Source organism: Aythya ferina (genome assembly GCF_964211825.1).
Source record: "Aythya ferina genome assembly, chromosome: 9".
NCBI classification, from domain to species: domain Eukaryota; kingdom Metazoa; phylum Chordata; class Aves; order Anseriformes; family Anatidae; genus Aythya; species Aythya ferina.
Window position 1 is genome coordinate 26,262,442 of NC_140305.1, and position 27,902 is coordinate 26,290,343.

Here is a 27,902-nt window from a genome sequence, read left to right on the forward strand (position 1 = left end):
GAAGCAGAGGTGAAGTTGTGCGAGGTGAGCACGGCAGCCCCAGCAGCACCCAACCGTGTTCTGCTGCTTGAAAAGGGGACAAATTTCAATTCCATTACAGCGCGGTGCGCTGGGAGGCCAATTTGGCTCGTTAAAGCCGCATTGTTTTCAGTTGCCTTATTTCACTTCAGAATAGTCAAAGCTATAAATAGCAAATCATGGGAGAGCTGGCAGCTGTTTGAAACAGATCTCTTGGTAAATGTTGGTGTTATTTAGAAATAGAAGGAAAAATGATTTAAAAAATCATTTATTTATGTATTAATATTCCAGGATTGACTCAAGGCATTAAATACAGGGCTGGGGCAGGGATGGGAGCTGCTGAGGTACCCAAGGGCATGGAAATAAATGGTACCCGGGGTGCTGGGATGAGCAGTGCTTGGGGATGTGGGGTCAAGTGGTACCCGAGGGCATGGGGACGAGCAGTGCCTGAGCCCTGAGTGCCCGTGCTGCTGGGGGCCCGCTCCACCCCTGTATCCGTCCACGTGTTCTGCACTAACCCCAGACCTCGGCTGTGTTTTTTGCTGATTCCCATCAGCTCAACTGCAGAACTCCTCAGGCAACCGGGAGAGGAGCGAGAGCTCTGTTCCAGCCGTGGAAAAACTTACTAACGTGAAACATGGCAAAAAATGACCAGCACTTCTCCGCTTGGCTTCCTTTTAGGCGATCAGGCCAGATCTGATAGGCAGCAGCTACGCCACCTACGTGCTGTCACGTGTGCCGGGTCAGCTTCCTTTGTCCTGTTTACTCGACCTGCAGTGATTTCAGTGCTGATACCCGTAAGCAATACTCCAGCCGTCATCCTCGCGTTTGGGTAGTCTCACACCGACCGTACCTGCTGCAGATTTTGCAGGGCTCAGGCTCAAGGACGGCGAGAAAAGGTTCCCTACAGAACAGCCCTGGGCAGAGGCTGCAAGGAACAATGAGCTGAGCTCGAGTAACTCATCACCAGCTGCCACATCACCGGGCCTCTCCCCCACAGCTGCAGGTGCACGGGGCTCCAGCAAACACCTGGGCTGCTGAGCGGTTTCTAGGAAGGAGCTGCCGAAGTCCTCCAGTTTTCTCCAGTTTTGGGGGGATGCACAGTTATCATCCTGCAAATGACCCCTGCAAAAAATGCATGGACCCCTTTGGAGCAGCAGATTGTTAAATACTTGACTCCCAGATCTTTCAAATGGTGCCAAAGAGCTGACTGGGCATAATTATTTTATAGTGGGCTTAATTTTCCCAGCGACCATTGGCACTTGTGTAACTCCAAACCCATCTTCATGGGAGCCCACTACATAAATTGCTCTTTGTAGAGCGATGCTTCACATCTGCCTTTCCCTTTCTTTTATGTTTCCTCCAAATATGGGAAAACTAATTGGGAAAAAGCACGCCGAAGCAGGGGCTTCTCATTGTGGCAAGACCCTGGAAGCCTCAGCGCAGGGAGCAGCACTGTGAGCAGAAGTAATCCTGCGGCTCGTGGATGACAACCCAGATTTGCGACAGAAACGAGCTCAACCCTAGCTGGCCTTCACAACGTTCAAAGCATTTTGCCGAAGTAAAGAACGAGTAGTTTTAAAAATTTCTGTAAAAACAGAAGCTCATAAAAATGCCCAGCCACAGCTTGCTTTCAAGCGCTGCTCAGTTCGGGCGAGCTCTGAATTGCTTGAATTAAAAACACATAGCTGGGCTCTATTACTTCATATTTTCTGAGCACATCTGTAACTGCAATAAGGCTTAGGAAACAAGAAGATGACTCTGCATATGTATGAAAAAAAAAAAAGCCATTACCTCACAGCCCAGAAATCTCTACTGCCAGCAAATATTTTCTTTTAGACTATTAAAAAAAGGGAAAGTGAGAGAGAGAGGCTCAAACACTCATGCATGACTGCGATTCCTTCCCAGACTAGGTCATTTATTCTGCTTAACAATTCTGGATGTTCTCCAGAAGCAAAATGTGTTTTCTTCAAATAAATAAAATGTGGAAATATCGCAGCAAGCTTGTATCGATATCAAGTGTGCTGTCAGGCATCCCAGTTTCCATGTTGCAGTTAACTTACTCTTTTATTCCTTCTATTCAAAATAAGCATCAGCAAAGTTGGCTCGTGCCCGTTCTCCCCCTGCAATACCTCACTGCAATTTGGGACTCGAACCCTTCGATCTGTGGGACGGCTCCCGTTCATTCACTGCCTTTGGCCGAGGCTTCCAGCGCTACAACTAGCGAGCGGCTCCTCGTACAACACACACAATGAAGTCGCTCGTGTGATAGGCACGATTTGCTCCCATGGCTCTTTTCCTTCTGAGCCAAAGGTATTAATTTCTGCAGATGCTCCAGGATTATGGCCTGGGCTCAGCACTGTCCAGGAGCAGAGGTTTCGTTTCGAGGCCCCTGCTGGCAGCCCATGGGGGCGGGCGCGCTGCCGGCCACCGTGTTCCACTTCAACACACCAACGCTGAAAGATATTAAACCACGGTAACAACCAAAAGGCAATAAAGAGCAATTTGTCACAGTTGGAAGGATCGCTGCCGTGGCCTGGAATAATGAAATATCATTTTTTTTTTTTTTTAAACAGGGGGCAACATTTTTCCAAGCCACGGTCCTCATTAGTCACGCCGGTTCTCAAGGGGCGGCAGCGATACAGTCATGAATTTCTGAGATGATTTCATCTCACTGTTATTTACAACTTAGCCCAAAAGCTCAGCCTCTTCCTATTATTTGTGGTTAAATATAGCAGCGGATTCTTTCCCATTCCTTTTTCTCTCAGAGCGGTTTCTCTGCCACCCACACGAATCGCATGAGTCAGAAGGCACACGAAGGAGCCGTTCCCATCTGGCCGGGCCCTCGCTGGCTGCGTTCGCACATCCCGAGGTCACCCCGAGCATCGGGAGGTGAAATAATGTCTGTCTGCTCGCAACCAGGGGTTAGCTGGGGTGCCACGAGCCCAGGGGCACGGGGAGGGTCCTGCCTTCCTCCGGCTCCACATCCCCTGCTGCATCCCATCTGCTCTCCTGCATCCCCATGCAGGGGTTTCAGGTGCCCCAGTTTTTATCCCTTACAAGGAGAGGGTCACCAGGAGCTAGGCAATGCCCCAGGCAAGCTGGAAAACCTCTCCTTTTCCCTTCTTGCCCTTCCCTTCTGCATCAAGATGCTTTCATTGAGCAGAGCATTTCCCACCCCAGTGCTGCCAGCAGTGCCCCATCCCCGGAGCCCCTTTGGGATGCGGCAGCCAGAGGGGATTTTTGCTGGGGATAAATCCAACGTCTACCCAAAATGAGGCAGCTCAGGGCATCACCTGAGTAGCAGCAGGATATGAAAAAATCAGAAAAAAAGAGAAAAATTGCCGGTGATTTCAGCGGGAGGTGAGGAATGTGCTCAGCCCCGGCACGGGCTGGCGGGCATCCCACCTCGCTCCCACGGAGAGCATCCTCGTGCGATGCCGCTGGATAAAAACCACGGAAAGCTCAGCAGCGAGGCCGGGCAGCCTGCGGTGACGGTGACGGGGGCAGTGCGGAGGCTCGGCCTCCGCGGGGGAGGATGGCGGGGCGGGGGCGTTTTGACCCTGCTATTTTTACCGCGGCGTTTATTCGCCGTAACTAACCATGCCGGCACGGAGGCGGTGCAGCGGGGATGCGATCGGCTCGCAAAAAAACAGGAAAGGCCCCGGCGTGGCCCCCGGCCCCTCCGTCCTCGTGGGCTCCTGCCGGTGACCACCCAGCAGGGCTCCAGCGGGGCTGTTTTCGGCAGCCCACGGGGTGCTGGGCCCTGATGTGAAAGGGCAAACGTTCAGGGTTGGGAAATGAGGCGCGTGGGTCCCGTGCAGGCGGAATTGCTGATTTGCCATCTTCCCTCCACCTCCGAACCGGCCCTGGGCTTCTGCACACGCTGGATTTATTAATTCAGTCACATCTGGGGCAGCTGACATTTATGTGCTGGAAGTCAGGACAAAAATATGCGAAATGCATCACAGTTTTGGTGCTGAGAGAGGGAAACTGCAGGATGCTGTGTAAAGGGTTCTGCCGTGAAGCTCAGTCCTGTCCTCACCCGGCACCGTGCGTGGGCACAGGGGCTATAGGGGCAGGAGCAGGGCTTGGGGTGTAGAAATGGGATGTTTGCAGCTGCAGTGAAAAACCACGTGCATGGAGGAGCTGCAAACAAGGGCCTGGAGCCCTGGAAAGCTGCTGGGTCTGCACAGGGACACGGTGGGTGTCCCCTCCTGGGGCTGAGTGTGTGGATCCTGGGAGGATGGATGCGTCCCTTCCGTGGCCTGTCTGAATTACTTACATTGCTTGTCACACTGCCTTTTAAAAGCCATTATTAAACGTTTCTTCTATTGATTTGCCACCTGACCAGTGCGTTGCTAACTTCGTAATCCCGTTCTGCGTACCGGGAAGTGGAGTAACCTAATTCTGGCCTTTTCACCCCAAAGAAGCAGACAGCCAGTGGTGATTTCTTCTCCAAGTGGGCACACATCACCACGGCCGGTGGTGTGGGTGTGATGTGTGTGTGATGCTCTCGGCTGCAGCCTGCCAGACAAAAGCCTGTCTTCGGAGGAGAAGGTGGAAACTCAAACCTAGTGCCTGTAGCTTGTCCAAATGGCTGTACACAACCAGGGGATCCAAAATAAAGCAGCGGGCAGATGAACTCGTTGTGATCAGTGGTATTTTTTGAGCTAAAATCTTGGGGTATTTGCTGTGGCCTTGCTCATCCCGCTGCCACCTCTCCTGGGGGTCTCTGGATGACATTTGGAGGGGGAACGCTGGCTCCCTGACCACGGCCGCCCCAAACCCAGTGCCGCCCCTCTCTATATGTTTTATCAAACCGATGTGCCTGAGGCTGGAGCTCCGCTTCTCCTCTTTTCATTTTCATTTCCCCCTCGTGTGCAGGCGGCCTGGCTTGCGGCCCGGCTTCCTGTTTGCCACGGGCCACGGCCGGGCCCTGTCCGTCCTTCCTGCCGCTCCCCACTCCCTTCCCGGCCCCCTTTCCCCTCGCCGTGCCCCCTGTCCCCTCTGGGCTCTCCCACTCCCTGCCAGTCCCTGCCTTTTATTTAAGGAAAATAAATTAAAAAAGCACCAAAAGCAGCAGAAAGGTCTCAGCTCACTGCTGTTATTTCCACCTGGAGAGCCGCACCTGCAGCACCTTGGTGCTTCATTGAAATAAAAATTATTGTTATTATTGAATTAATAAATAAACAGCACTCTTCCCAAAGGTCCAGCTGTCCCAAAAAGAGAGGGTGGGACTGATTATCAAATGGGCAGTGCCTGCGGGGCACACGGGGTGCCACCTGCCCACCAGGGAGGTTTGGGCTCAGCATTGCCTGGGGTTAGGCTTAGGTATAGGCCCATGTCTGCTGGCGGCTGGCCATAACCTGCGGATCCCTGCTGCCACGTGTGCCGTGCCATGCCGTGCCAAGCCGTGCTGTGCCAAGCCAAGCTGTGCCAAACTGTGCTGTGCCATGTGGAGCCATGCAGAGCCGGGCCGTGCTGTGTTGAACCATGCCAAACTGTGCCAAGCAGTGCCGTGCTGAGCCGTGCCAAACTGTGCCATGCGGAGCCATGCAGAGCCGAGCTGTGCCGTGCTGAACCATGCCAAACTGTGCCAAGCCGATCCATGCTGAACTGAGCTGTGCCGTGCTGTGCAGTCATGCCGTGCCATACTGTGCCAAGCCGTGCCAAACCGTGCCGAGCCGTGCCTTGCCGTGCCATGCCGAGCCGTGGAGCCATGCCATGCTGAGCCAAGCCGTGCTGTGCCGATCCGAGCCGTGCCAAACCGTGCCGAGCCGTGCTGCAGGCGAGGAGCCGTCGCCCCCTGCCGGCTGCAGCCCGTGCCCGCGGGCGGTTCGGGGACGAGGACCGGGGGGGGGCCGGGGCTGTGCCCCCTGCCGCGGTCCCGGGCGGCCGGGGGGGCTCGTGGGGGTCTTCGAGACCTTGCACGGGCTGCAGAGCTGAGGGGCGAGTTGGTAACGCCAGCTGTCAGGCTTCTTATCCCTATCCCTATATCCCTACATCCCTACATCCCTACATCCCTACATCCCTACATCCCTATATCCCTATATCCCTATATCCCTATATCCCTATATCCCTATACCTATATCCCTGTACCTATTCCTACACCTATACCCATCCCTATACCTATATCCAGAAGCACCAGGCCCCAGCAGGCCACCTGGCCGCTGCCTCCTGAGCTGAAGGCAGCCTGTTCCAGGCTGAAGCCAGCAGCAAAGGGCTCCCGTGGAAGTTGCCTGCCCCTCTTGTCGTTTGGGTGAAAAGATGGTGATTTTCTGACAGAAGGCACTCAGCAGCACAGTACAACGTACTGTCCTGGGCGAACAATAAAGCCCACATCTCGAGTTGGCACGGGACGCTTTCACAGCCGTCTGTATGAATGAATATGTGAGCCACTATTCTTTGAGTACATTCAGGCAAATTCTCCCACTTTGCATACATTTTAATGATCCCCATACATCTCTGGAACACACGCACCCTTGTGCTGGTGCACAGCGTGCCGAAAGCAGCAGCAGAATCAAATGCTGACTTAGCTTTTCTTAAAAAAATATGAGCCGGCTGAGGAGGTAGGCAGTGAACTGGAGCACTGAAAATCCTGCAGTGCTGTGACTTGGTGTTCTGGGGCTGGCTCGGGCAGGAACATCTCTGGGACCACCAAGTTCCCTAGTCGGGAGCATTTGCAGCAGTTTCTTTGTGTTTCCCTCTCCCCCTCTCCCTCTTTTTTTTTTTTTAAATAATATTTTGGCAAATATATTAGTTGCTCAAATAGTGCTCAGAAAAAATGTGTAGACTGATTATAAAAATTATATATCAGTATATAATGTATTTATTTATTTTAGTATAATATATATATAGTGTATATATATATAGTATTATATATAGTATATATATATATATAGTATTTATTTTAGTATAATATATACATATAATATATATAGTATGTATTTATTTATTTTATATTTATTCCCAGCGAGGAGATCCCTGCCGCAAGGTGCCATGGTGCAGGTAGCAGCTCGGGGCGCTGGCCCAGCGGGGAGGGAATGGCAGCTCCCAGGTTTGGGTACCCCAAGCCTTTCCCAGGATGAAAATCATCCTGCAAGCAGTACCGGCCGGCTGGGCACGTGTTCCCAGCCCCAGCTGCTTGGAAAGAGCAAGTGCCGTTACAGCTGCCCATAAATCACCGCTAATTGTCTGCTGGCCTGGAAAAAAAAAGATGATTGCCTCCAGAAATGACTGCAGGCCTTGCTCCACCGCTGCGTGGCTCCAGTTTAAACTGGTGAAGGGTTGCTGATGCAACACTGGAATCGTGTCCACTGCTGGGGAATCAGGCCCGCTGTGGAAAAGGCTTAATGTGAGTGTTTTGGACCAGGTGCTGGCACTTTGAAAGGTGATCTAGCTGCTTTGTGACTCTATAAACAATGTGTGCGGGGCTGGGCCTGCCCCGGGATAATTTCAGAATACTTTGTGTTGGCGTAGTTACCAGGGTGTTTGGTGCGTGGCTGTATTTCTTCACCTCTATGTGAGGGTGCCTGGAAAAAGTCAGGAAAATGACAGTTCCACACAGCTACCCTCAGCAAGCTGCTCGGCAGCCAGGGACGATGCCAGGAACAGGGTTTCTGCCCCTGTTTGTCCAACTTTGCAGCACTTTGCAGCCCCCCAGCAGCACTGGTTGGGTTCCCTGATGGTGCCCAGGAGCACACCAGCCCCACACCACCGATGCCCCGGGCACCACCTCCAGCTCTCCCACCCCTGAGTGTCTGACTGCAGGACGTGCCAGCAGGATCCTGCAATTTCGCTGTAAAATAAACACTCTGCTCTTCTTCCACGGCTGATTGTAGCCTACAGCCCTTCTGGGAAAGGCAAAGCCACAAGCCCAAACACTGTGCATTATATGGCTGCCTTTGGTTCCTTATTTCTCTTGTTCTGTCTTGCTTTTCTTTCTTATTAACTCCTCGTTGTATTTGATTTTGTGAGCACTTTTTGTCACTTACACACCCATGTCATTGTTCCTCCTCCTGTGCTCAGGAACTGAACTTTTTCTGCCTCTTTTACTCTGTTACAGGCTCGACTTCCCGGTGCTGATTGCCAGGGGATTTCCTATGGCAGCAGAGCCATCCTTTTCCTTCTTCCCAAACTGACCCCTGTGTGCTGCTTTTCTGGTGTTTCATGTGAAGTGGCTTTCCATTTCATCAGGTTTCCATCCCACTTTTATGAACGCTCTTTGCAGCCCAGGCCTCGCACCTTGTTCCTGCAATGTCTGCATGAGCATTTTGGATTTTCCAGAGCTATTTAGACCCTTGGGGTAACAATACTGGCGGTGTACACGGCCGCACCCAGCAGCCAGGCTGGCAGGGTGTGGGGGCACAGGGGCAGTGCCGGGGGGGCTCCTGAAGCCAGCTCCAACCCATTTGACCCCCGGATGGGAGGGCATGGGAGCTGAGCACTTCAAAGGCGCCAGAGCAACCTCTGAGACTGTGTTTACTGAAGTACTTGTGCTTATTTATACAGCTAATCGATTTTTTCTGTCCTTTGCTTGGGGCAGACGCGCGAGCAGCGGGGTGTGCATGGCGGTACCCACCTGTGCCCAGGGGCCGCCTGTGAGGGGGGGGACAGTGACACCAGACGGTGCCACCCGCTCGCACACACCAGCTCAGAGCCCCGTGGAGGACTTTGTGCCCCGTGGAGGACTTTGTGTCCCATGGAGGACTTTGTGCCCTGCTGCTGTCAGGAGAGGAGAGGGCCAGGGGCTGTCGTGCTTGGGGCAACGCAAGGGAAGGAGGACGGCTGTGTGATCAGGGCCAGAGGGGCTTCTGGCAAACGGGACAGCTCAAAATGGACACTGAAACACTGCTCCTGAAATGTCCCCTTCCCAAAGGGCTCAGCCACGGCCCCAGGGGCCTGCTGGACACCAGCGTGTCCCTCGGGTGAAGAAGGCTGGTGGTGCCTGGTGCCACGAGGCCTCCTATGGCCGGCAGGCCGCGGGGAGCCCCTGCCCTTCTGCTCAGCACCAGCAAGGCTGCACCTGCAGCACTGTCGCCTGTCCTGGGCTCCCAGGTGCTGCTGGAGCCCAGCACAGGGCCACCATGCAGGGCCTGGAGCTATATGGGCTATATGGGAAGAGGCTGCGGGAACCGGGGCTGCTCGGCCTGGAGAGGAGGTGGCACCTGGGGAGCTCCCCCGAGTACAGAGCAGAGCTCAGGGGTGCCCAGCACCAGGGGCAGAGGCCCTGGGCACAAACTGGACCCCAGGGGGCTTTTTTTCTGGGGGGGAAAAAAAACCTCCCCCAGGGCAGGAGGCTGGGGGTGTTTGCTGGGCTCCAGGAGCACCCTGCCACCAAAGCTTCCACCCATCGCCCTCTGCTTTAATTAATACGTCCCCGGTGTGCTGCTGCAAGTTTGGGCCGGCTTTATTCTTTATTCCTTTTATTTTTTTGGTGCAGTAGCAGCTGTGCCAGCACCTCCTGCACGGGCAAGTCCCCCTGCAGGGCAGCCCGGTTCCGGGGTTGGGGGGGGGGGAGCCCAAAACCCCCCTGAACCCCCCCAAACTCCCCCCCTACACTGCGGGGAGGGGCAGGGGGGGGCCGGGGGCGGTCCCTTCTCTCTCCCTCCTCCCTCTCTCCCCTCTTCCTCCTCCCTCTCTCCCCCTCTCCCCTCCCTCTCCCCCCCCCCCCGCTCGCTTCCCGCCCGCTCTCCCCGCCGCGATGTCCCGCCGCCTGCAGGAGCCCGACAGGTGAGCGGGGACGGGACCCCCCCGGAGCCCCCCACCCCCCGGCATCACCCTCCACCCTCCCCCGAGCCCCCCGCACCCCGAGACCCTTCCTAACCCTCCCCCATTCCCCCAGCATCCCCCCCCTCCTCTTAGCCTGGTCCCCATCTGCATCCCCCAGCCCCCCCCAGCATCCTCCTTCACCCCCCTACAGCCCCCCACCACCATCCCCTCCCCATTGCCCCCACCTCCCCACTACCCCCTCCATTGCCTCCACCTCCCCATCGCCCCTTCTCCATTGTCCCCCCCATCCCATTATCCTCCCTTGTCCCCAAACGCCCCCCCCCCCATTGCCTGGATCCCAGCAAAGGGACCCCATCCCATGCACAGCCCAGCCCCTGGGCACCCATCCTACACCCCCAGGACATCTGTGGGGCCGTGGGGTGCAGGATCCTGGCCTGGCACCTGCAGCGGGGGCTCCCCGTGCCCCCCACTCGAGGCCAGGGCCCGGCCACGCAGCCGCCCGCCATCCCCAGCCCCGCTCGCCATCGTCCCCTAAAGCGAACAAAAGCGCTCAGCGAGCCCACCGCGCTCCGTGTCCCTGCACCCAATTGCACCCATCCCAAAACGGGTGGCAGCTGGGGCGGTCTGGAGGCGAGCGTGTTTATCTCCCGCCTGCAAGGCTGCGGGCAGCAGCGTGGTTCAACTGTTTTGGTTTTGGTTCAGCAGGGGCCGAACAACAGAGGCGCGCGGCTCCGGCGCGGCAGGAGATAAGGCTGGGCACGCATTGCTTCCCGCGAGCAATTAGCTGGTTGTGGGCAATAATTTGTCAGCCCGAGTAGGCCTGGTTCTCTTCCTCGCCGCGTGTTTTTTAGCTGAGGAGGAGCAAAGCGCGGGGCTGGAAGCCATCTGTAGGCAAACCGCGTTTACACACAGCCACTGGCTCGGGCGCGCACTGAGCTCCATCCAGGCTTTTTCCCAGCGCTTCAGTCTATTTTTTTCAAGGCAGTTCGGGTACGATTCCCACTCCTGCCCGCACTGAGACTCTCACCCAGATCCCTGGTGAATCTCACCCAGATCTCTCCGTGTCTAACTCCATTTTCCCTGGCCTTGATGGAGAAATCTTCCCGCTTCGGGCTGCGTGGGAGTGTCCCTGTCCCGCTGCCCGGACCTCTCCTCGTTGCTTCCTTGCTGCTCAGACCCGGATTTAAGGGTTATTTTCCTGCTGCTGCCGTTGCCTGCACAATGCCGCGCTTTGGGCGGGCTGCTGGGGAAGCAGGGATGCTGGATGGGGTTGGCTTCTGATTCCAAAGCGAAGCAGAGCTGGGTGTCACCTGCTGCTTTGTGGTAACTGCACCCGGAGCGGTTCCCTTCCTAATCGGATGCTTCTGTGGTGGTGCTTCAGCGGCGACGGCGCTTGAGAGCTTTGTGGAGCTCCCTGGAAAGGTTTCCAGATCTGATGAAGATCCATGAAAGATAAAACCAGCAAATCTCCCCTTTCCAAGAGAGAAAGGATGACAAAGTTGGGTCTGGATTTGCTGTGGGTTGCCAACAGGTGATCAGATTGGAGTAATTTGCCACTTAGGGGTCATCAAGCCTGTCTGAGCTCCATGTGTTGCTGAAGAAGATAAATAATGTCAGCGTCCTGCTGCTCCACCCAGCCTGAAGACTAAACAAAGGTCTCGGAAACATCGGGGGCTGTGGACAGGCTCCTGCTCTCTTCTCTTATTTCCCTTTGTTGTCTCAGCAGCCTTTGCTGTGCTGTACTCACCCTGATGCTTCCCTGCACTAGGAGCGCTGATAACCTTCCTGCCTGCTTGTCAAATCAAATGTTTATGTCCTGGAGAGCCTGGCTTTGCAAAAGGGGCTGGGAACCAAGGGCTTGCCCTCGTGGGAACCCCTGGGGCAGAGCCAGGCATCCCCAGCATCCCTGCAGCAAGGGCAAGAGCCAGGGGCTGGGGTTGCATTGAGAAAATTAATTTTTTAAACACCATCCTCCCATCGTTACTGCTTAACTTGCCTTAAAACCTGCTCGGTTTCCTCAAATTTCCTGGCCTGTGTGGAAAGGTTGCAGAAGATTGTCAGGTCTTCTCATGCATTTCCCGTTTTGTCTTCCAGCGGAATCGAATCCCTCTCTGCAGACGAGCAAGGTACAGTAACTTTGTGAAGTGCGTGGCTTCAGTGGGTTTCTTGTTAGAAATTCCCATCCTTCTGAAAGAAAATCACAATTTGATAACTACTGGCTATAGAAAAATAAATGTGTAATGCTTTAGTTTCATGGGTTTCACTTTTGAGATTTTATGCTTGTTTATAAAATTCATGTTATTTTGTTATTTATTCTTTTCCTCTTATCTGCGTAGTGCAAAAATGCCAGGAGAAGAGCTAGTCTTGCACTGAAAATTCAGTAGATGGCTGCCGAATCTCCGTGCATCCAAGCCGGAGCACTCGGTGAGCACCATGGGCAGAGCTGGACCTGCCAGAGACCTCGTGCAAAATAAAAATCAGTGCATGATCATGCGGAGAGAGCTTTTATTCTGCTAAACGGTTCTGTGAGATCTCTAACACCCCCGCTCGGAGCACGGAGGCGTGCGTGTCGCGGCGGTCTGGCTGGGACATCTGCTGTGGGGTGGAGGCCGTGGGACACCGGTCCTCGCCGCGTCTCTGTGGGTTCCTCTTTGGCTGCTGATGACAGCCTGGTGTTGGGCACATTTTTTTGTGTCTGCTGGGAGTCGGCAGCCATCGGCTGGCGCTTTGCTCTGCCTGCTGCGGTGGGAGGGGGGGTCCGTGGCCGTCCTTGCAGCCCCTCTGCCCTGCAGTGCACCGTGTGCTGCTCCCTCCGTGCCCTGGTGCACCTCTGGGTGCCCCTGCAGGGTGATGCAGACACCGATTAAACTCAAAGCAAGAAAACCTGCTCGGGGTTTTATCAGCACAGGAAGCGGTGGCCCCGTCACTTTCCTGTGCTGAGGATGTGTGAAGCGTGTGACGCTGACAGCCCCAGAGACTTTGATTCTAGGTGTTCAGCAGTTCCTTTTTTCATGCAAAACATGCGCGTAAAACCCAAAAATCCTCTTCCAGACTTGGAGGCCTCCTGCGAGGAAGGAGCGGGCTGTGCCGCCGGCTGTGCCGAGGGCAGTGCCGAGGAGCTCCCGGCAGGTGAGCAGAGCTGGGACCAGGAGCCAGTCCAGCTTTGTGGGGCTGGAAACCGGGTCATTTCTTTTCCAATATTGATTTCTCTCCAACTCACGTTTGTACGAGGGGTTTATGAGAGCCGTGTGTGGCACAGCCCCAGCCCGAGGCACTCCCTGGTGGCACGCGCCCGTCCCTGCCGATGCTTCACTCACCTCTCGTGCGTGCCGTGGGAAATCGTGATTCAGCTGGGGAAGTGGGATGTGCCGGGGCAAAGGGAGGGCCCAGAACAGCCCCAGTTTGTTTAGGACATTATAGATCAAAATTAAGCAACGAACATCATGTGTACCCTTCAGGAGAAGCCTCTATGACCTCTGAAGTCTCCTCTCCACAACTCTCCTCTGACTTGAGTCTATGCCTAAGCATAGCTCAGTATTTTCTTACCCTGTGGCATTACCCAACTTGCCCACCAAACAAATGTTTTTAAACTTCTCAATGTATCCCTTACCTGCCTGTGGCATAGCTTTATTTACTCCTTCCTGTCACTAACGGGGTGTGATTTTGTTCAGGTGAGAGCAGTTCCGAAAGCAGCTCCAGCAGCAGCTCAGAAGATGACTCAGGTGAGTGTTGTGTTCCAGTTTATTTAATTTCCCTCTTTGGAAAACGTAACTTCAGTTAAAATGTGCTACTTTTTTTGTGGGAAGAGTCTCAAAGTTATTGTGCAGCGCTGGTAATTCAATGATTGAATGCTGAAAAGCAGAATGATATTTCTGCAAGCACATTATTTCCTAGTCACTCACTTCTGAGCCCTGCAATAACAGAGGAGCGGCAGCTCGTGGGGCACTGGCCTCGCTCACACAATGCCTGCAGATGTTTGTACGCCGCAGTAGCCGTCCAAAGACCGAGAGGCTATAAATCTGCATAAAAATTGGCAGCACAAGTGGCAAAACAGGATGGACAGGAAAAGAATTAAAGGAAGTGTTTGCTGTTGATGAAAAGCGTGTGGGTTTCCACTTGCACGGGTTACACCACGAACAGTTTATTCTGTTTTCATGCAAGACTGAGAGTCTTTACTAAAGAATTAGAAAGCTTTTTTTTTTTTTTTTTTTTTCCCATCAGATACTGAGGAGTCTGATACAAGACGGTCGGGTGAGTGTGCTGCTTTGTTCCTTTCCTGTGTCTGCCTTTGGAGGCATTAGGAAGCCGACGTGGCTTTTTACTGGGATGCATGAGGGCAGGCAGACAGCAACCGAGCGCTGGCACGACCGCTGCCAGCCAGGGCCTTTCTTTTGGCACAGACACTTGCTGGAGGGCTGAGTGCTTGCGTGGTGTGTGTGAACATGGCAGCGCTGCTAACTATTGAGCGGCGCTGCCGGAGCTCAGCCAGCCTTCCTCTCCTGCCCGGGGCTCGGAGCGATGCCAGCGGCTGCTCCGTGCCCAAAATAGCGCTCCAGGACGGGGTCCAGCTCGCTGTCATGGCCTGGGTGTTTCTGTGATGGCTTCCAGGCAGCTCAGCACGGCGTCGGATAATAATAGATTTTCTTCCTCTCCCACATATGCCTACCTGGGAGGTGTTGACACGACGGGATGACGGGGAGGGCCTGCCCGCAGGCCGGCATTGCTGGGCTGGCAGCACGGCGGTTGCATTTCGTCACACCTTGTGGCGTGAGCTCTGCCAGTCACGTTTGCACAATTTGACCCCTCCGGGCCACAAAATTTTGCCTCATGTGTCAGCTCTGCTTGCTTGCTTTTGTGTTGGAGTTTGGTGAGGCGGATTCAGGCGTTTCAAAACCCATTTAGGGCCAAGTGTGCTGTTCTAGCGTGGCTCCCTTCTCGCTGGGGAACGTGGTGCCTGGCTTCCCTGCAGGTGGTTGGCGTTTGTACTTGGCAGGATGAGTGGTCCTGGGGAGAAGTTTCCCCCTCACCATGAACATTTCCAGGCCTTTGGGCAGGCTTTGAGCTTTTGACAAATCTTCTATCCTGGTGCCCAGCCTCATTCCCAAGCTGTGTGCAGGCACAGTAGGCCTAAGAATATTTTCCTTTGTGTTTTTCCTTAAAGTAAGCAGATGAAATTGGTGGGTTGTCCTTGCTGAATATGTGAGCAGAGACCTGCCTGGAGGCTGATGGATGTATTTTCTAGGCCAGGCATCACTGCAGCTCCCATTGAAGGGGTGCAAATACTAGGAATCCCAGGAAGCTGGGGTGGGCAGAAGCAGGAACAGAGAGGTCTGTCCCCACTGTCCTTTTGTTATGTAAAAGCCACAGATGGTCCTTCCCAGGAAGCTCTTTCACTACGTGTATTAATATGTGCCTTTAAAACTTCTTTATGTAGATGAAGAACAAGAAAAGAAAGAATCACAGCCAGACCGCAATGAATCTGGTGGTAAGAGAGCTCTGGAGTTCTTCCCCCCTCCCTCCCTTTTTTATTTCTGAGCATTTAATTACTTTGACTTTAATGAGCTGATTTGCCTGTTTTCTCCCTAGGAGTGAACTGTCTGCCCCACTGTGAGCACTGCAGAAATGAAAATGTATGTTTAGAAAAAGAAAAATGTCTATTTTTCATGAGATAGAATTACAATTTGCAGGTTTTCTCTCGAGCTTTTAAAATATGTATTTTTATTTTATCTATTTATATAGGCCCAGAGGGAGCAGGTGACCCCTAGGAGACTTGCTGGAGGACAATATTTGTATGTTTTGTTTTTAATATAGTGGGTATACATTTATGTTGTTCCCATCAAGATACTTTTTCAGATTAAGCAGGGAAAAAAATTCCTACACAAATGCATTTGTAGCTATAATGAAAGATGCCCCCAAGTCCCTGAAAACAAACACCTTGCACCAGCTGCCGGTGCTGACGGTAGATCCTTGTCCAAGACAGCCCTCAGGGTGTCTTCTCATGTGTTTTGTTTTGTTGCAATAGTTAATTAATAATTATGAATTATTACAATAGAAAGAATTCATTATTTATTTAATAATAATAATTAGCACCTGCTCTGCAGCAGGCACCAGGCTAACTCGGCGGGTCTGTCCCGGCAGGCTGAAGCTGGACGCGGACGGCACGTACCAGTGCAGCGTCACGGGCCTGATTTTTGAGGTGACCGAGGCTGTCACCATCAGCTACTCCCTGCTGTCCTGGAGCAAGTACGCCGGGCTGGTGAAGCCGCCGTGGGTGGTGGGTGGCCCCCTCTTCGACGTGCATTGCAAGGCGGCCTCCGCCCTCACCTCCATCGCCTTCCCCCACTCCCTCTGCCTCGGCGGTGAGTACCGGCCTCGAGTGTGGGCAACGGGGCCAGGCCGGGCCGTGGGTGCCGACACCGACGCCGTGTGTCCCCACAGATGGTGACTCCCATCCAGCCTTCAAGGTGCTGCACATCAAGGACGCGGGTGCAGCCATCGAGCCGTCCATGGACTACTCGGCCTCGCACGTGCGGTGGCTGGTCAGCTCGCTGTCGCCCGTCGGGCCTCTCATCCACAGTGAGGAGCCCCTGCTCTACCACGGCGCCGTCGTCCTGTACAAGGCCGTCGACGGCGACCCCTCCTTGCTGTTCCGGGTCTACGTGGCCACAAACAACGAATCCTTTATCAAGGTGGGGGTCGCCACCTCGGTGCTTCGGCCAAGAGGTGGCCTTCTCTCCCTGCAGTCTGTGCACGCGAAGCTCTGGTGGCATTTCCACATGGAAAAAGGCCCTGGCACAGTAGGGTTTGATATGTAAGCAGTTATATTGGCCCACCTACTCGTTCACATGCTGCCGTGAAAAGTACAAAAAATGACAACACATCAAAAACGTGTTTGCCACCAAATTGGCAGGGCTCAGATCTGCACCACTTGTCCCCTCTCACCAATCCCCCCGTAGGCCAGCAGGAGAGGGGGGTAGCAGCTAACAATGCTTGCTTTCATTTGGCTTGCAAAGCCCTTTGAATTTCGCTGATGTAGCACAATTCATTTTTTATTTTTATTTATTTATTTTGAGGAATGGAGCCATCTGCCCTCACAAGCATTGCATTTGGTACACAGCATCTAGTAAAGTTTGCTGTGTGGCACAGGCTGTGGCTGTTTTGCTAGAGTTGTGGTGCTAAAAAAACACAGAGCCCCAAGTAGTGTGGTTTGTAAATGTGACTCCTTTCACTGAGGGGTGTAACACGCTGTCTTTTTAAAATTTCAGGATATAGCAAAAGCAGTGAAACATTCAAAAAAGAAGTTCATTAAAATCGACAAGCCCCCTGTGTGCCAAAAATTACTACAGAAAGGAAAGAGATACAGATTACTCTGTGAACCAGAAGCTGAAGTAACTCCAGAGGTAAGTTCCTCATGTAACTGTCATGTTGTGCATCACAGCTTGATTTGAAACATGATAGAAAATAACTTTTCCTTCCCACTCCTGCTGAGTGTGGGGCTTGCTCTGGCTTTAAGGGCAGTTTCCATTTTCCATTTGCAATTGCTACAGAAAGCATTTGCCTCTTAAAGACCTAAATCTTTGGGATTAAATCCTCACATTGCTGAAGTTGATGGCAAAACTCTGGGCAGTCTGGAGTTTGGATCAGATATGTGCCACCGGCCAAATGTCTTCTGTTTAATTTAATGTTTGGATAAATGTTTATTTTGAACATAACATTTTACAGGAAATTGAATTTGTTGATGGATCTCTTTTGAAACTAAAAAGTTACATTGAAGTCTATTTGGAGAAACATGAAGACTTCACCTTGTCTTTGATTGAACTGGAGTCTGAAGCAGTTGTATGGAAAGCAAAGCTAAGAGAAAGTAGGTATTTTGTGTTCTGAGTAGCAGTTTGTTCCCGCTGAAAGGAAGCATGGTTTGGGATGCAATTCAGCCTGTAGATTAAATTCTTTAAATAACTTCAATTACTGCTGTTAAAATTGCAAGGTTTGGAACTGGAAGTGATAAGAAGAGAAGAGATCCAAGAGGTTGCATACCGAATTTTGGAGTAACCTGCACAAGCCCCTGCGCAGCACAGACGTCAAGACGACGGACAAAGTAGTGTCTTTGAAGCCTGTGCTGGAGCAGGTGCCTTCAGCTTGCAGGCAAAGGTGTCAGTGTTGTGGGGTGGGACAGGAGGGTGCTCTGCTGTATGTACCAGGAGCAATATACATTATATAAGTGGCGTGGGAAAATGGGAGAAATAATCTCGTTCTTTTAAATCTTAGCTCAGCAACACGAATCCACTTAATAGTTTGTTTTCATGTGTGACAATGGTTGGACTTAGGGCACAGCAATAGAAATTCCCACCTGACCTATTGTTTTCTTTGAAAACTGTTTTCCAGGTGACTGGATACATTATGATCAGAACAAAAATGAGCTAAAAAGAAATGCAGGCAGTAAGTCCATTTGAAGATATTTCCGAGTTGCTTGTTTTCTGTGTGCCTCAGTTGCTGTTACTGCTCAAGTGATGTGTGTGTGAAAAGAATGAAATAACATCGATTCTTCCTTGCTTCTTAGGCATCAAAAGACGGAAATCAACCAACAGCTTTTCCGAAGAAGAGACACACTGTGGCAAAAAGCAAAGGTCTAACAGTACTACAGGCAAGCATTTCTATATCATTTAAAATACTGAGTTTGGGTTGCGTGTTGTTTTTTTTATTTTTATTTTTAATCCTATGATTTGAAGTGAAGCCAAGTTTTTTGTACACTTCCACAAACTTGACCGTGAAATACAGGAGGAGAAATTGCTGCTTTTGTAGCTACAGAATTTGTGTGCCTCACTTATATACCCCTGTACACTGCCATTCATTCAACAGGTAAATGTGGAGAAACAGCTAGGAAACTTGACTTATAGGGGTCAGCTAAAATGGTGTTGTCTTCTTAGTCTGGGGAATAACGGATGCTTTTAAAAGGGGTTTCCACTACATGTCTCAGATTTTGTACTCAGAATATGTCCTTAGCCATAAAAGGCTGAAAAAATCAGCTCCCATTTCCTGTTGGCATATAATGCCTTGATGTTCGGAAATGTTTGGTGTCTGGGAGCTCCCAGAGAGAAACTACTAATTTACTAATAGTTATTTTGAAAAAAGAAAACACGGTCATTTTCTGAATCAAATAATATAGCTGGCATCAGGCTTCACGTGTCAGCAAAAATAATCATGCATGTAGGTATTTATTTATGGGTGCATGTAGCCACCAGAGGGAGAGCTTTCATCATTCAAAACTTCATTTTTAAATGGTGATAAAGAAAAGGAAAATGGCTTAGTCCATATAACCATGTAGGCTGAGACCTCTTAGCTACTGTAATTAAAAGAAAAGCAAACCTCAACCTCCTGGAGCACTGTTTGGTTTTGAGGAAAAGCAGTCATCTGAATTAGTCAGGTGATGGCAAACGCTTAACATGTTAATGCTAAGCCTTGTTGTTAGACATCACAAAATCTCTGGGTGCTTGGTAACATAACGTGACATACCAAAGGAAGTTTGTGTTCGTACAGCTCTATGAGAGGAATAGCTGCTTATAAGTGGAGGGGAAATAAAAAGCCTTTAGGGCATACAGCACAAAATCAGAACTTAGCATCTTTATGAGCCAGGCTTCTTAATTATTCAGGTGATTTTCTACAGTGCTTGACTTGATCTTAGAGGGCTGGATTTTCTTCCCAACCGAAGTGGTTCTAGGTGATTCTATAATCCAGTTTTGTCTGCGTGACTAATAAGGTCCCCTTCATTATATGTCCCCTGGCCCTGCACAAAGCCAACAGTGTCATTTAGTTAGAAAGCTGATCAGAAGAGTAATAATAGATCTGATTTTTGTTCTGTGTGTTTCCAGATGGAATTAAAACAATGAACTTACTAACCGATCAACAGCTGATGGCGATCGCAAAGCTGTTTGGTGCAGAGTGGAAAGAAGTCGCTATTGAATGCCTCCAGATGGAAATGAAAGACATTCAGCAGATTCAGGCGAAGGAACAGGAAGTCAATATACAAAAATTTCTGCTGTTAAGCAAGTGGAGAGAAAGGGAGCAAAGCAACGGAACCGCACAAAATTTGTACAGCAGACTCAGCGAAAAAGTATCATATGATATAGTACAACTACTAGAAGGTATCCACTTCTCATATTTATGTAATTATATCACCGTGTCTCAGAAGTATTTGAAGAGTTCACATACTAAATACCTAGTACACATTTTATTGTGTGGGTCAAAATTGTCTCCCTTCTAACATTAATAATGATCTACTTTCTTGTGGCATTTGTATATTTCCCTTCAGAAACTGATATAAAACGAGTAACCTTTTTGTATTGACTGTTCAGAATACTTGACCGTGACCAGACTAATTGGCATTATATACCTAGGCAAGTTGTTGGTTTGTATCAGGAAGCCCAAAGAAGTCCAAAAAATAATGGTTTTGGAACAGGCAAAACTTTATTCTTGCTTTGCTATCCATAAAAGCAACCTGGCTCCAACAGGAAGACAACTGCTGCTGTTTCCTCACTCATCTGGCCCTTGCAAACATGTATATTGCCATACCTTGCACTGTTGTACCTTTTTATACACATATTCTTCAACATATGTACTATTTGATCTCTAGAAGTTATTAAGATGCTAACGTGCTTGTGTGTGTTCATTTCCCCAGGCTTTATGGCTCAGTGATGAGTTCAAGAAGAAGCTGACAAAAAACTCGGGAACTTTCCCCATCCAAATGGTTAAACTTTTCAAGCTGTTTCCCTGGCATTTCATTGTGATTCAGTAATGAAGATGCAAGTCATAATCAGTCAGTGGAAAGTTTAGACAGAGTCTATGAAAGAAATGTGAATGAAATTTTGCACTGATGTAAGTGCAAGAAGTGTTTTCAGGAGTAATTACTCATGTGGGTTTTTCAGGAGTAATTACTCATGCGCTTGGATGCCGGTCATCGCCGCCGTCGAATCAGGATGGAAGTGCCAGGCTTCACGTGCCCCAGATTTGCGACAGAATTTTGTCTTGTTTGAGCCAATCCTAAAAGACAATGAACACTAGGAGAAATTGGTTTACCTTTATTGGGTATATGACTATTATCTTGAAACATTTTATTTACATCAGGGAAAGGCAGGGAGAAAAGTTGCGCAGCAACTTTCATCCCCCTAAAAAATAATGGAACTGTCAAAATCATGAGGTAAGTCACATTTCGTACAGATGCCTACAATCAGGGAAGAATACTCTTAAATTTGCAGATAAGGTTGTTTGCATAATTGCTGTGTATATGTAGCCACTGTATATATTCGTGCGTGCTCAGCCTTTGTTGGGCTGTGGTTCTGTTTTCTAAAAAAGAAAAACTGAAGACCAACTTCAGAGTAGCACCACTACTAACCGCAGGCAGCTTTGAATTTTCTGTGGGATTTTCTTGTTCACTCTTGTCTTGTATAGTCTGTCTCAATTTTTATATTTTTATGCTGAATGTTTTTTTGTATTATGAACTTTTTATACTTTTTTTTTACATGAGCGATTTTAACTTGAACAGAATGAGGTGCTTAAGCTGAAATAGAAAAAAAAAAAAAAAGAATTAAAAAAAAAACCACCTCATATTTTGAGTTTTAGAAAACTCAGCTTGGAAAACTCAAATTTTCCAAGAAGAGTGTTACTCTGTGGCAATACCTGTAGTACTGTAAGTAGTACAGTAGTAAGAGATCTGAAAATAATGTCATTTGCAGAAGAGAGCAGCTACTTGATTGTCTTATTTTTAAAGACACGCAATTCTATGGATCATCTTCCCCTGTGTATGTTTATGAAAGAAAAAGCATACTTTTAAAAATCAGGATTAAAAAGTAAACATTCACACTGCATGCGTTTCATGTTTTTATTTGAACTGTTTGATGAAATACGACTCTTTTAGAGGTTACCTGCTGGTTGCCTACCATGGGCCATCTCCTCCACCCTTAGTGCTGCTTTGCCAAATGCTGTCAGGTCAGGGCGTGTTCCTGTTTTGGGTGAGCAGTAGGGTTTGAGGCAGCGGTGTTGGAGGAAGGGTTGCACGTCCCTCACATCTGCCAGCCCTCGTGAGCCATCACACAGCAGTAGCCTTCTCTCTCCATCCCTCTCCAGGAGGGGTTTCTCCACGGAGAGTCCCGAGGGGTTTCCACTGGCCAAGGGAGAGGCTGTGGCGGTGCCCCAAGCCTCGGGGGCTCTTCTGATGTTTAGGGAAAGCCAGGCCAGGTGTGTTGTACACCTCCCCGTGTGGATGCAGAGTTGTCCTTGGCTCTTCCTCTGCCAGGCAAACAGGAATTGCTGCTGGGGACACGTGGTGCCTTGGTGGACACTTCTCATCTTCCACCATCAGGCAGCTGGGTGTCTTCAAGGACAGTCTCCTGCTGGCTGCAGTTCCACACATCGTAGCTGCCAGTTTTCACTTCTTTAGCAGCAAAAACTGCTTATTTCTTTATGGTTTTGTGATGGGAGACCCCTTGTCTGTAAGTGGAGCAGTGATGAGCTTGGAAGAGGGAACGGAAGCGTGTTTGTCCCGGTGTCCATCTCTGGGTTTTCAATTTAAGCCTCAGGTTTTGTTTCAAAATGACAAGAGGGTTTTATTTTTTTGCTATGTGGTGATTAAACACATGCTGTTCCACATGTGCAATGTTTAGCCACTAATAATAAAAATACAGATGTCATTATCTGTTTTTTTTTTCCCACTAATGAATAAAGCAATTTATCCCAGAAAAGGGAGCATTAAGGGGATAATTTCCCCAAATGTCAATACTAGTTTCACTGCCAGCTAATGGTTCTATTGAGTGCAGATGCTAAATTACAGCACAAAATGCTTTTGTTGGGAAATATTAGTGAGTTTAGAAAGGTAAGGCATACCCACGCTGTATATTTTGTGTGAACGTGCAGGCCCCTCATAGCGGTGAACTCTCAGGCAGGCTGTGCTGAGATCATAGCCATTTGCATGCGCTTGGTGCTGATTTGTTGCAAGTTTAGCTAAATTCTCGAAAATGAATCTTTCTGAACATGCAAAATCAAGGGGTTTGCAAAAACCGAGCAAGACTTTGCCTGTAATGGGGAAGGAGAAAGGGGAAGGCTGCTTCTGTGTGCCCCAGCTGCTGCAAGAGCTGCCAGGGCACGCAGAGGGGATGAGATATGGGCTTTAGAAAGAAAAGGTAAGTTGTTGTGACTCTGGCAAGAAGCTTTGCTGTCTACAAAGCCAACTTCAGCTTGTAATTTTGATGTGGCTCAAGGGGAAAAAAAGAAAAGTTCCAAACAGGCTCTTATTTTAAAGCTAGCTGATTTTGCTTCCTAACTAAAAGATTTTGTTCTCCCAATCTGTATGTTACACAGCACCTGGGAACTTTAAGGTACCCGATACAAACAATGCTCTGTTAGGACTCCCTAGCCAAAAGCAGAAATGAGTAAAACACAGCTGGGAGTAGGATGCTTGCTTGTAGGAACAGGGGCAGTGCAGCAGATGGTCCAAAGATACATTCACGTCTTCAACACCGTGGTTCTTTGAATCAAAATCAAGAAACTTTTGGAAAAAAAATGTATTTCTGTGCTCTTCAGCTGTGGCTTTGTGTGTCTGCCATTCCTGCAGGAAGGAGGAATGGAAGCAACACAACCAACAAGGCCCTCAGAGGTGTAAGGTCGCTCTTGCCTTATGTCTGCATGATGGGCACGCTGTAGGGGTAAAGACCAGGGCTCTAGTTCAGTTACCAAACTAGGGGAGGTTATAGGATGCCATTGCGAGGCCTGGCGTGGTACACAGGTGACACTAACGCTGGTGGGACATCACTGGGATCAGCTTGGACAAGCTGAGAAGAGCAGGCCTCCTCTCACTCCTATTTTTTGCCCAGCTTTAGCACTGGAGGGGAGAATTTGGACAATAATCACCCAGTCATCCTTTCTGCCCTTAAGAGCTCTGCCCCATATTCTCGCTCCATTGAATTAAACAGTGCAGCTATTGTTTTCCCTGGGGCCGGGCTTTCACCGAGGAAACTGCAAGGGGCTGGAAATGGCTGTGAACAAGAATGGCTCAGTCCCAGAGACAATCCACAGGAAACGCAGCTGGTGGAAGGAACAAGAGGAAATTGGACTCTTGAATTTGCCCCCAGGGCTCAGTGGTATCGTGGTACACAGCTTAGATGGGGGCAGTAGCCAAGCACCTTAGGAGGCTGATCAATATGATTGATTTGTGTCATAGCTCAAGGAAGTAAAGGTCACCATGGTTTTTTATGCAAACTGTAATTTTATTAGGCAATAAATAGAATAAATAAGGAACTTCATAATAAATAAATCAGCAATATTATAAATACGTTTAGAAATATCATAAATACGTTTAGGAATATTTTAAATACATTTCAATTTCTGAAACTTGAATAAATAAAACATTTAAGACAGGTTACAGCTGAGTGTTCGGTGATCTGAGAACATTACTGTACGATATAGCTTATTGTCTAGAAGTGTAGAAATTTAACAAGATAGCTTAAAAAGGCACTTGGCAATAGCTCCTTATAAGAAACTCTGTAAAATGGGACGTGCTCGCTTCCTACGAAGCCAGCCACTTCGCAGGACGCCCACCCCGCCGTGTTTTCTTGCTGCAGTGCTTCGAGGCACTGCCCGGGGGCTCACAGGGCGCTCAGGTAGTTCATCATCCTGTCGATGGTGACGGCGCGGATGCGGAAGGCGTGCAGGACACCGCAGAGCCTCATGCGGTCCTTGAAGGAGGTCAGTGCTGCGCTGGGCGGCGGCTGCAGCGCGCCCGGGCTGCCCGGCTGCATGGCCTGCATTAAGGATTAAGGATTAATTCTATTTCCTCCAGACCAAGGTGTCCATCGGGGCACCAAGGCTCTTCCCACCAGCCACAATGAGCGCTCTGCAGTCAGCCCTGCAGTGGTGACATCTCCAAGCTCTTTGGAGAGGCACAGGCAATGATTTTTTTCCCTTCTATCAGCTTCTGTTGAGCCAGCAAACCCAACAAGCCCTTAATATCTGCCTCCTTTACCTTCCAGAAAAAAAAACACCAGCAATTTTCTAAATTTTCAGAAATGTTCATTCACTCTACGACTAACTGCAGGGCAGAACACTCCGGGTTAAAGCGCTGGTTTAAGGCAGAAATAATAGAAAGGAACGAGGCAGAAACGCTTACTTTCATCATCTCGTCAATGGACGTCAGCACTTTCTGATCACTGAGCTCTGCCCTGTAGGTTTTCAGATCTTCATAGATCCCCTGCAGGCATTTATGCTGCAAAAGTCAGAATTGTTAAGAAAAGCTGGAATTTGTTGCTAAAAGCTTTAAATGCAAACCAAGCAAAATAAGTGGTTCTTTGGAGAAACCTCCAATTTACCTTATCAAAAGTAGGACTTTCCAGCACTGGACAGTTTCCAGTCTGCAAATGAAGGAAGAAATGATAACGTGCATTAAAACATGGAAATGTGAGTTATATGGCTGTTCCGTGACACTGGGATGCTGAATCCTGAGCGTTTGTTTTTACCCTTGGGTCCTCGGACGTGCAAGCTTTTAGCGTGTTGATTCGATCCTTAGTGATGTCTTCGAGATCAACCTCTTCCAGGGTACATTCAAATCCCAGCGTCCCACGTTCCTGCATTAAAAAGAGAAATCAGAGGGTCACTGATTCAGCCCCAGAAGGTGGCAAATGGAGCAAGTGTCCGAAATCGGGGAAAACGTGGCAGCTGTGCCAAACAGGAACACTCTCAGGTTCTGCTCTGTGTGTTGTTGCTGGATGAGTGTCTCCATACCTTTAGCAACACAAATTGTTCTCTCAGCCATTGAATCTACAGAGAACTGCATGTCACTGTAATTTCAGATGTAAAATTATCTCCTGGGAAGTCAAAATTAGCAAATACCATCTGCAGGGACACTTAGTGCTCACCGACACACCACAAGCATTGGAACCATGCACCTATTTGGTAGCTTTCTTTTGTGCTTCTCTGAGGTGAAGCTTGCAAAAGTAGCAGGGAATTTTAGCCAAAAAAAAAAGAAAAAAAAATCCCCTTGGTGCTTCTGCCAGGGGCCTTTGGTGCAGGAGGGTGCTGGGGCAACAAAGTGACAGCATGCAAACGTAATGCCAATGGGAGCAGGATCCCCAGAGCCAGCTGTGTAGCAGCATGAGAGAAAAAGCGTGTTCCAAAGTGGGAGCGGTGCAATTGGCCGCCACTGAGCTGAGAAAAGTGGAGCTGAGAAAGGCACCTGCACAAACCCAGGTGCTAAAGTTGGAGCAGTTAGAGGGAGCTGAGAAAGAGCATCCTCCCGGCTGGGAAGCACCACTGAGCATCCCAGTACCACCACTGAGCATCCCAGTACCACCACTGAGCATCCCTCCATCCCAGTACCACCACCAAACATCCCCTGAGTGCCCGTGTCCCACCACCGAGCATCCCTCCACCCCTGGTCCCACCACCTAGCACCCGTCCATCCCAAGTACCACCCAACCGCCCCATCCCGGGCACCACCCGGTTCCCTGCCCGTCTCCCACCTTGAGGCTGAGCAGCGAGGCTCTGGCAGCCTCCAGCAGCGCCCGGGAGCGGCGGAGCTCCGGGACCAGGCTGCGAACGGGCGGCGGCAGCGCCGGGACGGGCAGGGGCAGCGCCAGGCAGAGCGCGGCCAGCAGCGCCCAGCGCCCCGAGCCCCTGCCGGTGCCGGTACCGATCCCGGTGCCCCCGGCGATGCTGGTAGCGCTGCCCCTGCCCCTGGAGGTGCTTCGCTTCTCCATGGCTGTGCCCCGGGCTCTCCGGCTGCTCTGCGGGGCCGCGCCGCTTTTATAGGGGCGGCGGAGCAGGACTTCCCCGGGGCGCTGTTCCTTTCCAGGAGGGGAGCCGAAAGCCGCGGGGCCGCCCGGGAATCCCGCAGGGCACCCAGAGAACCCCCGTGGGCGGCCGAGGGTGTGCGGGGAGCCGGGGATGTGTGGGGGACCCGGGGGTATGAGGGGGACCCGGGGGTGCCCGTGGGTAGCAGCGCGCCCGCTGCATCTCTGCGCCGGGAGCAGGTGGGGTGAGGTGTGCAGGAGCCCCCAAAAGCCACGCTCAGAGGGGCAGCAGCTCCGGTGTCACCGCTTTAAAGTGAATTTCTGAGGCTGGCATGTGGATTGGCAATGATTTCTGCACAGTCCTTCGCTGCCCAGAGGGGTTGCGGGGTCTCCTTCTTGGAGATATGCAGCCCCCACCTGGGTGCTGTCCTGTGTAAGGAGCTCCAGGTGACCCTGCTGGGCAACGGGTTGGAGCAGATCATCTCTGGAAGTCCCTTCCAGCCTCAGCCATTCTGGGATTTGGGGATTTGTTCCTGGCAGCACGCTCCTGCTGTGCACATTCCTGCAGAGCACCCAAAGTGCAGGCGCTGAGCTCCCCGCTGTCCCATGCTGGTCTTTTTCTCCCTTCCCACAACACAAAAAGTGAGGTGTGTGAAGGGGGCAGCGAGAAGGGAGCCCTCACTGCCTCCGCTAGGACATCACAGCTGCCGAGCCGCTGCTGTTCTGCTTCTTTCCACCAGCCCACCCCGGGTTGCTAACTGAAATTTACATTAAAAAAAATGTTTTTCAGGAAAACTTCAGGAAAAGCAGATTTACTTCACGTATTCATATGACACGTCGATAACCATTTCCATGTTTTATTATTAGCAGCTCTAACGATGACATGGCTTTGATGAAGATTTATGCAAACCTGCCTGGAACTTGCTTTTTACTGACCTGCTTGGCACAACCACCAGATGTTTTAAGGTAAGTGCGTGCTGTGCATGGCCACACGGCTGCAGAAAACTTCTCTTTCCACCAGGACTGCCATGAAGTCCATGGGAGTTTTGCTGTTAGCTTAGAAAGGAGCAGGATGAATCAAGAATTTTTTAATGAATTCTCAGATTCTCTTTATTTTAATTGACATCTTATTTCCCCTAAGAAGGCTGTGGTGTGTCTAGAGCCCCAGCCTGCTAGCATAGCAGTGCCGTATGATTTTCCAGTTTTACTGTGTGTTTTCCATTTCTGGGCTAGTCATTAAGCTGTGGGCTGTGGTTTTAATCTTGTGTAGGAGACTTGTTTTTCTCACCACGAAGTGAAACAGACTTTGGGAATAGGCAGGCACGTTCTTGAAAAGGCACCAGTTTGGCTTTCCAGGTTTCCTTGCCCAGCACTCCGTCG

The 27,902-nt window shown here is 50.4% G+C and overlaps 2 protein-coding genes across 12 annotated transcripts; one reads left to right on the forward strand and one right to left on the reverse strand.

The window, feature by feature from the left end:
* Positions 1-9,688: 9,688 nt before the first annotated feature.
* Positions 9,689-21,609, forward strand: LOC311441638 (NACHT, LRR and PYD domains-containing protein 1a allele 5-like). 11 transcript variants are annotated; one of them, XM_084529991.1, is made up of 17 exons: positions 9,695-9,753; positions 11,848-11,879; positions 12,090-12,177; positions 12,805-12,882; positions 13,425-13,475; positions 13,975-14,004; positions 15,188-15,238; positions 15,340-15,383; positions 15,493-15,542; positions 15,892-16,112; positions 16,192-16,442; positions 17,019-17,153; positions 17,476-17,614; positions 18,136-18,189; positions 18,311-18,394; positions 19,620-19,892; positions 20,426-21,609. In XM_084529991.1, exons 3-17 carry the CDS (start codon positions 12,138-12,140, stop codon positions 20,440-20,442), a joined length of 1,518 nt encoding a protein of 505 aa, XP_084386117.1. In that variant the 5' UTR covers positions 9,695-9,753; positions 11,848-11,879; positions 12,090-12,137; the 3' UTR covers positions 20,443-21,609. The 11 variants fall into 11 exon arrangements, 9 of the variants coding, with proteins under 9 accessions (XP_084386116.1, XP_084386117.1, XP_084386115.1 ...); XM_084529992.1 differs by lacking the exon at positions 9,695-9,753 and adding an exon at positions 10,137-11,408; XM_084529993.1 differs by lacking the exon at positions 9,695-9,753 and adding an exon at positions 10,137-11,284.
* Positions 21,610-24,156: 2,547 nt separating this feature from the next.
* Positions 24,157-26,489, reverse strand: IL12A (interleukin 12A; the record flags this gene model as incomplete). Its single annotated transcript, XM_084529279.1, has 5 exons — positions 24,157-24,539; positions 24,905-25,000; positions 25,104-25,145; positions 25,251-25,358; positions 26,253-26,489. 5 exons carry the CDS (start codon positions 26,487-26,489, stop codon positions 24,384-24,386), a joined length of 639 nt encoding a protein of 212 aa, XP_084385405.1. The 3' UTR covers positions 24,157-24,383.
* Between the last annotated feature and the right edge of the window lie 1,413 nt (positions 26,490-27,902).

Bases quoted from the DNA above. Each gene is read 5' to 3' on its own strand.
- LOC311441638 (XM_084529986.1), top strand. From the start codon at position 11,199: ATGAAAGATAAAACCAGCAAATCTCCCCTTTCCAAGAGAGAAAGGATG. The intron at 11,285-11,847 runs GTGATCAGATTG...TTTGTCTTCCAG, and splicing joins TTGCTGTGGGTTGCCAACAG to CGGAATCGAATCCCTCTCTG. The intron at 18,190-18,310 runs GTAAGTCCATTT...CTTGCTTCTTAG, and splicing joins GCTAAAAAGAAATGCAGGCA to GCATCAAAAGACGGAAATCA.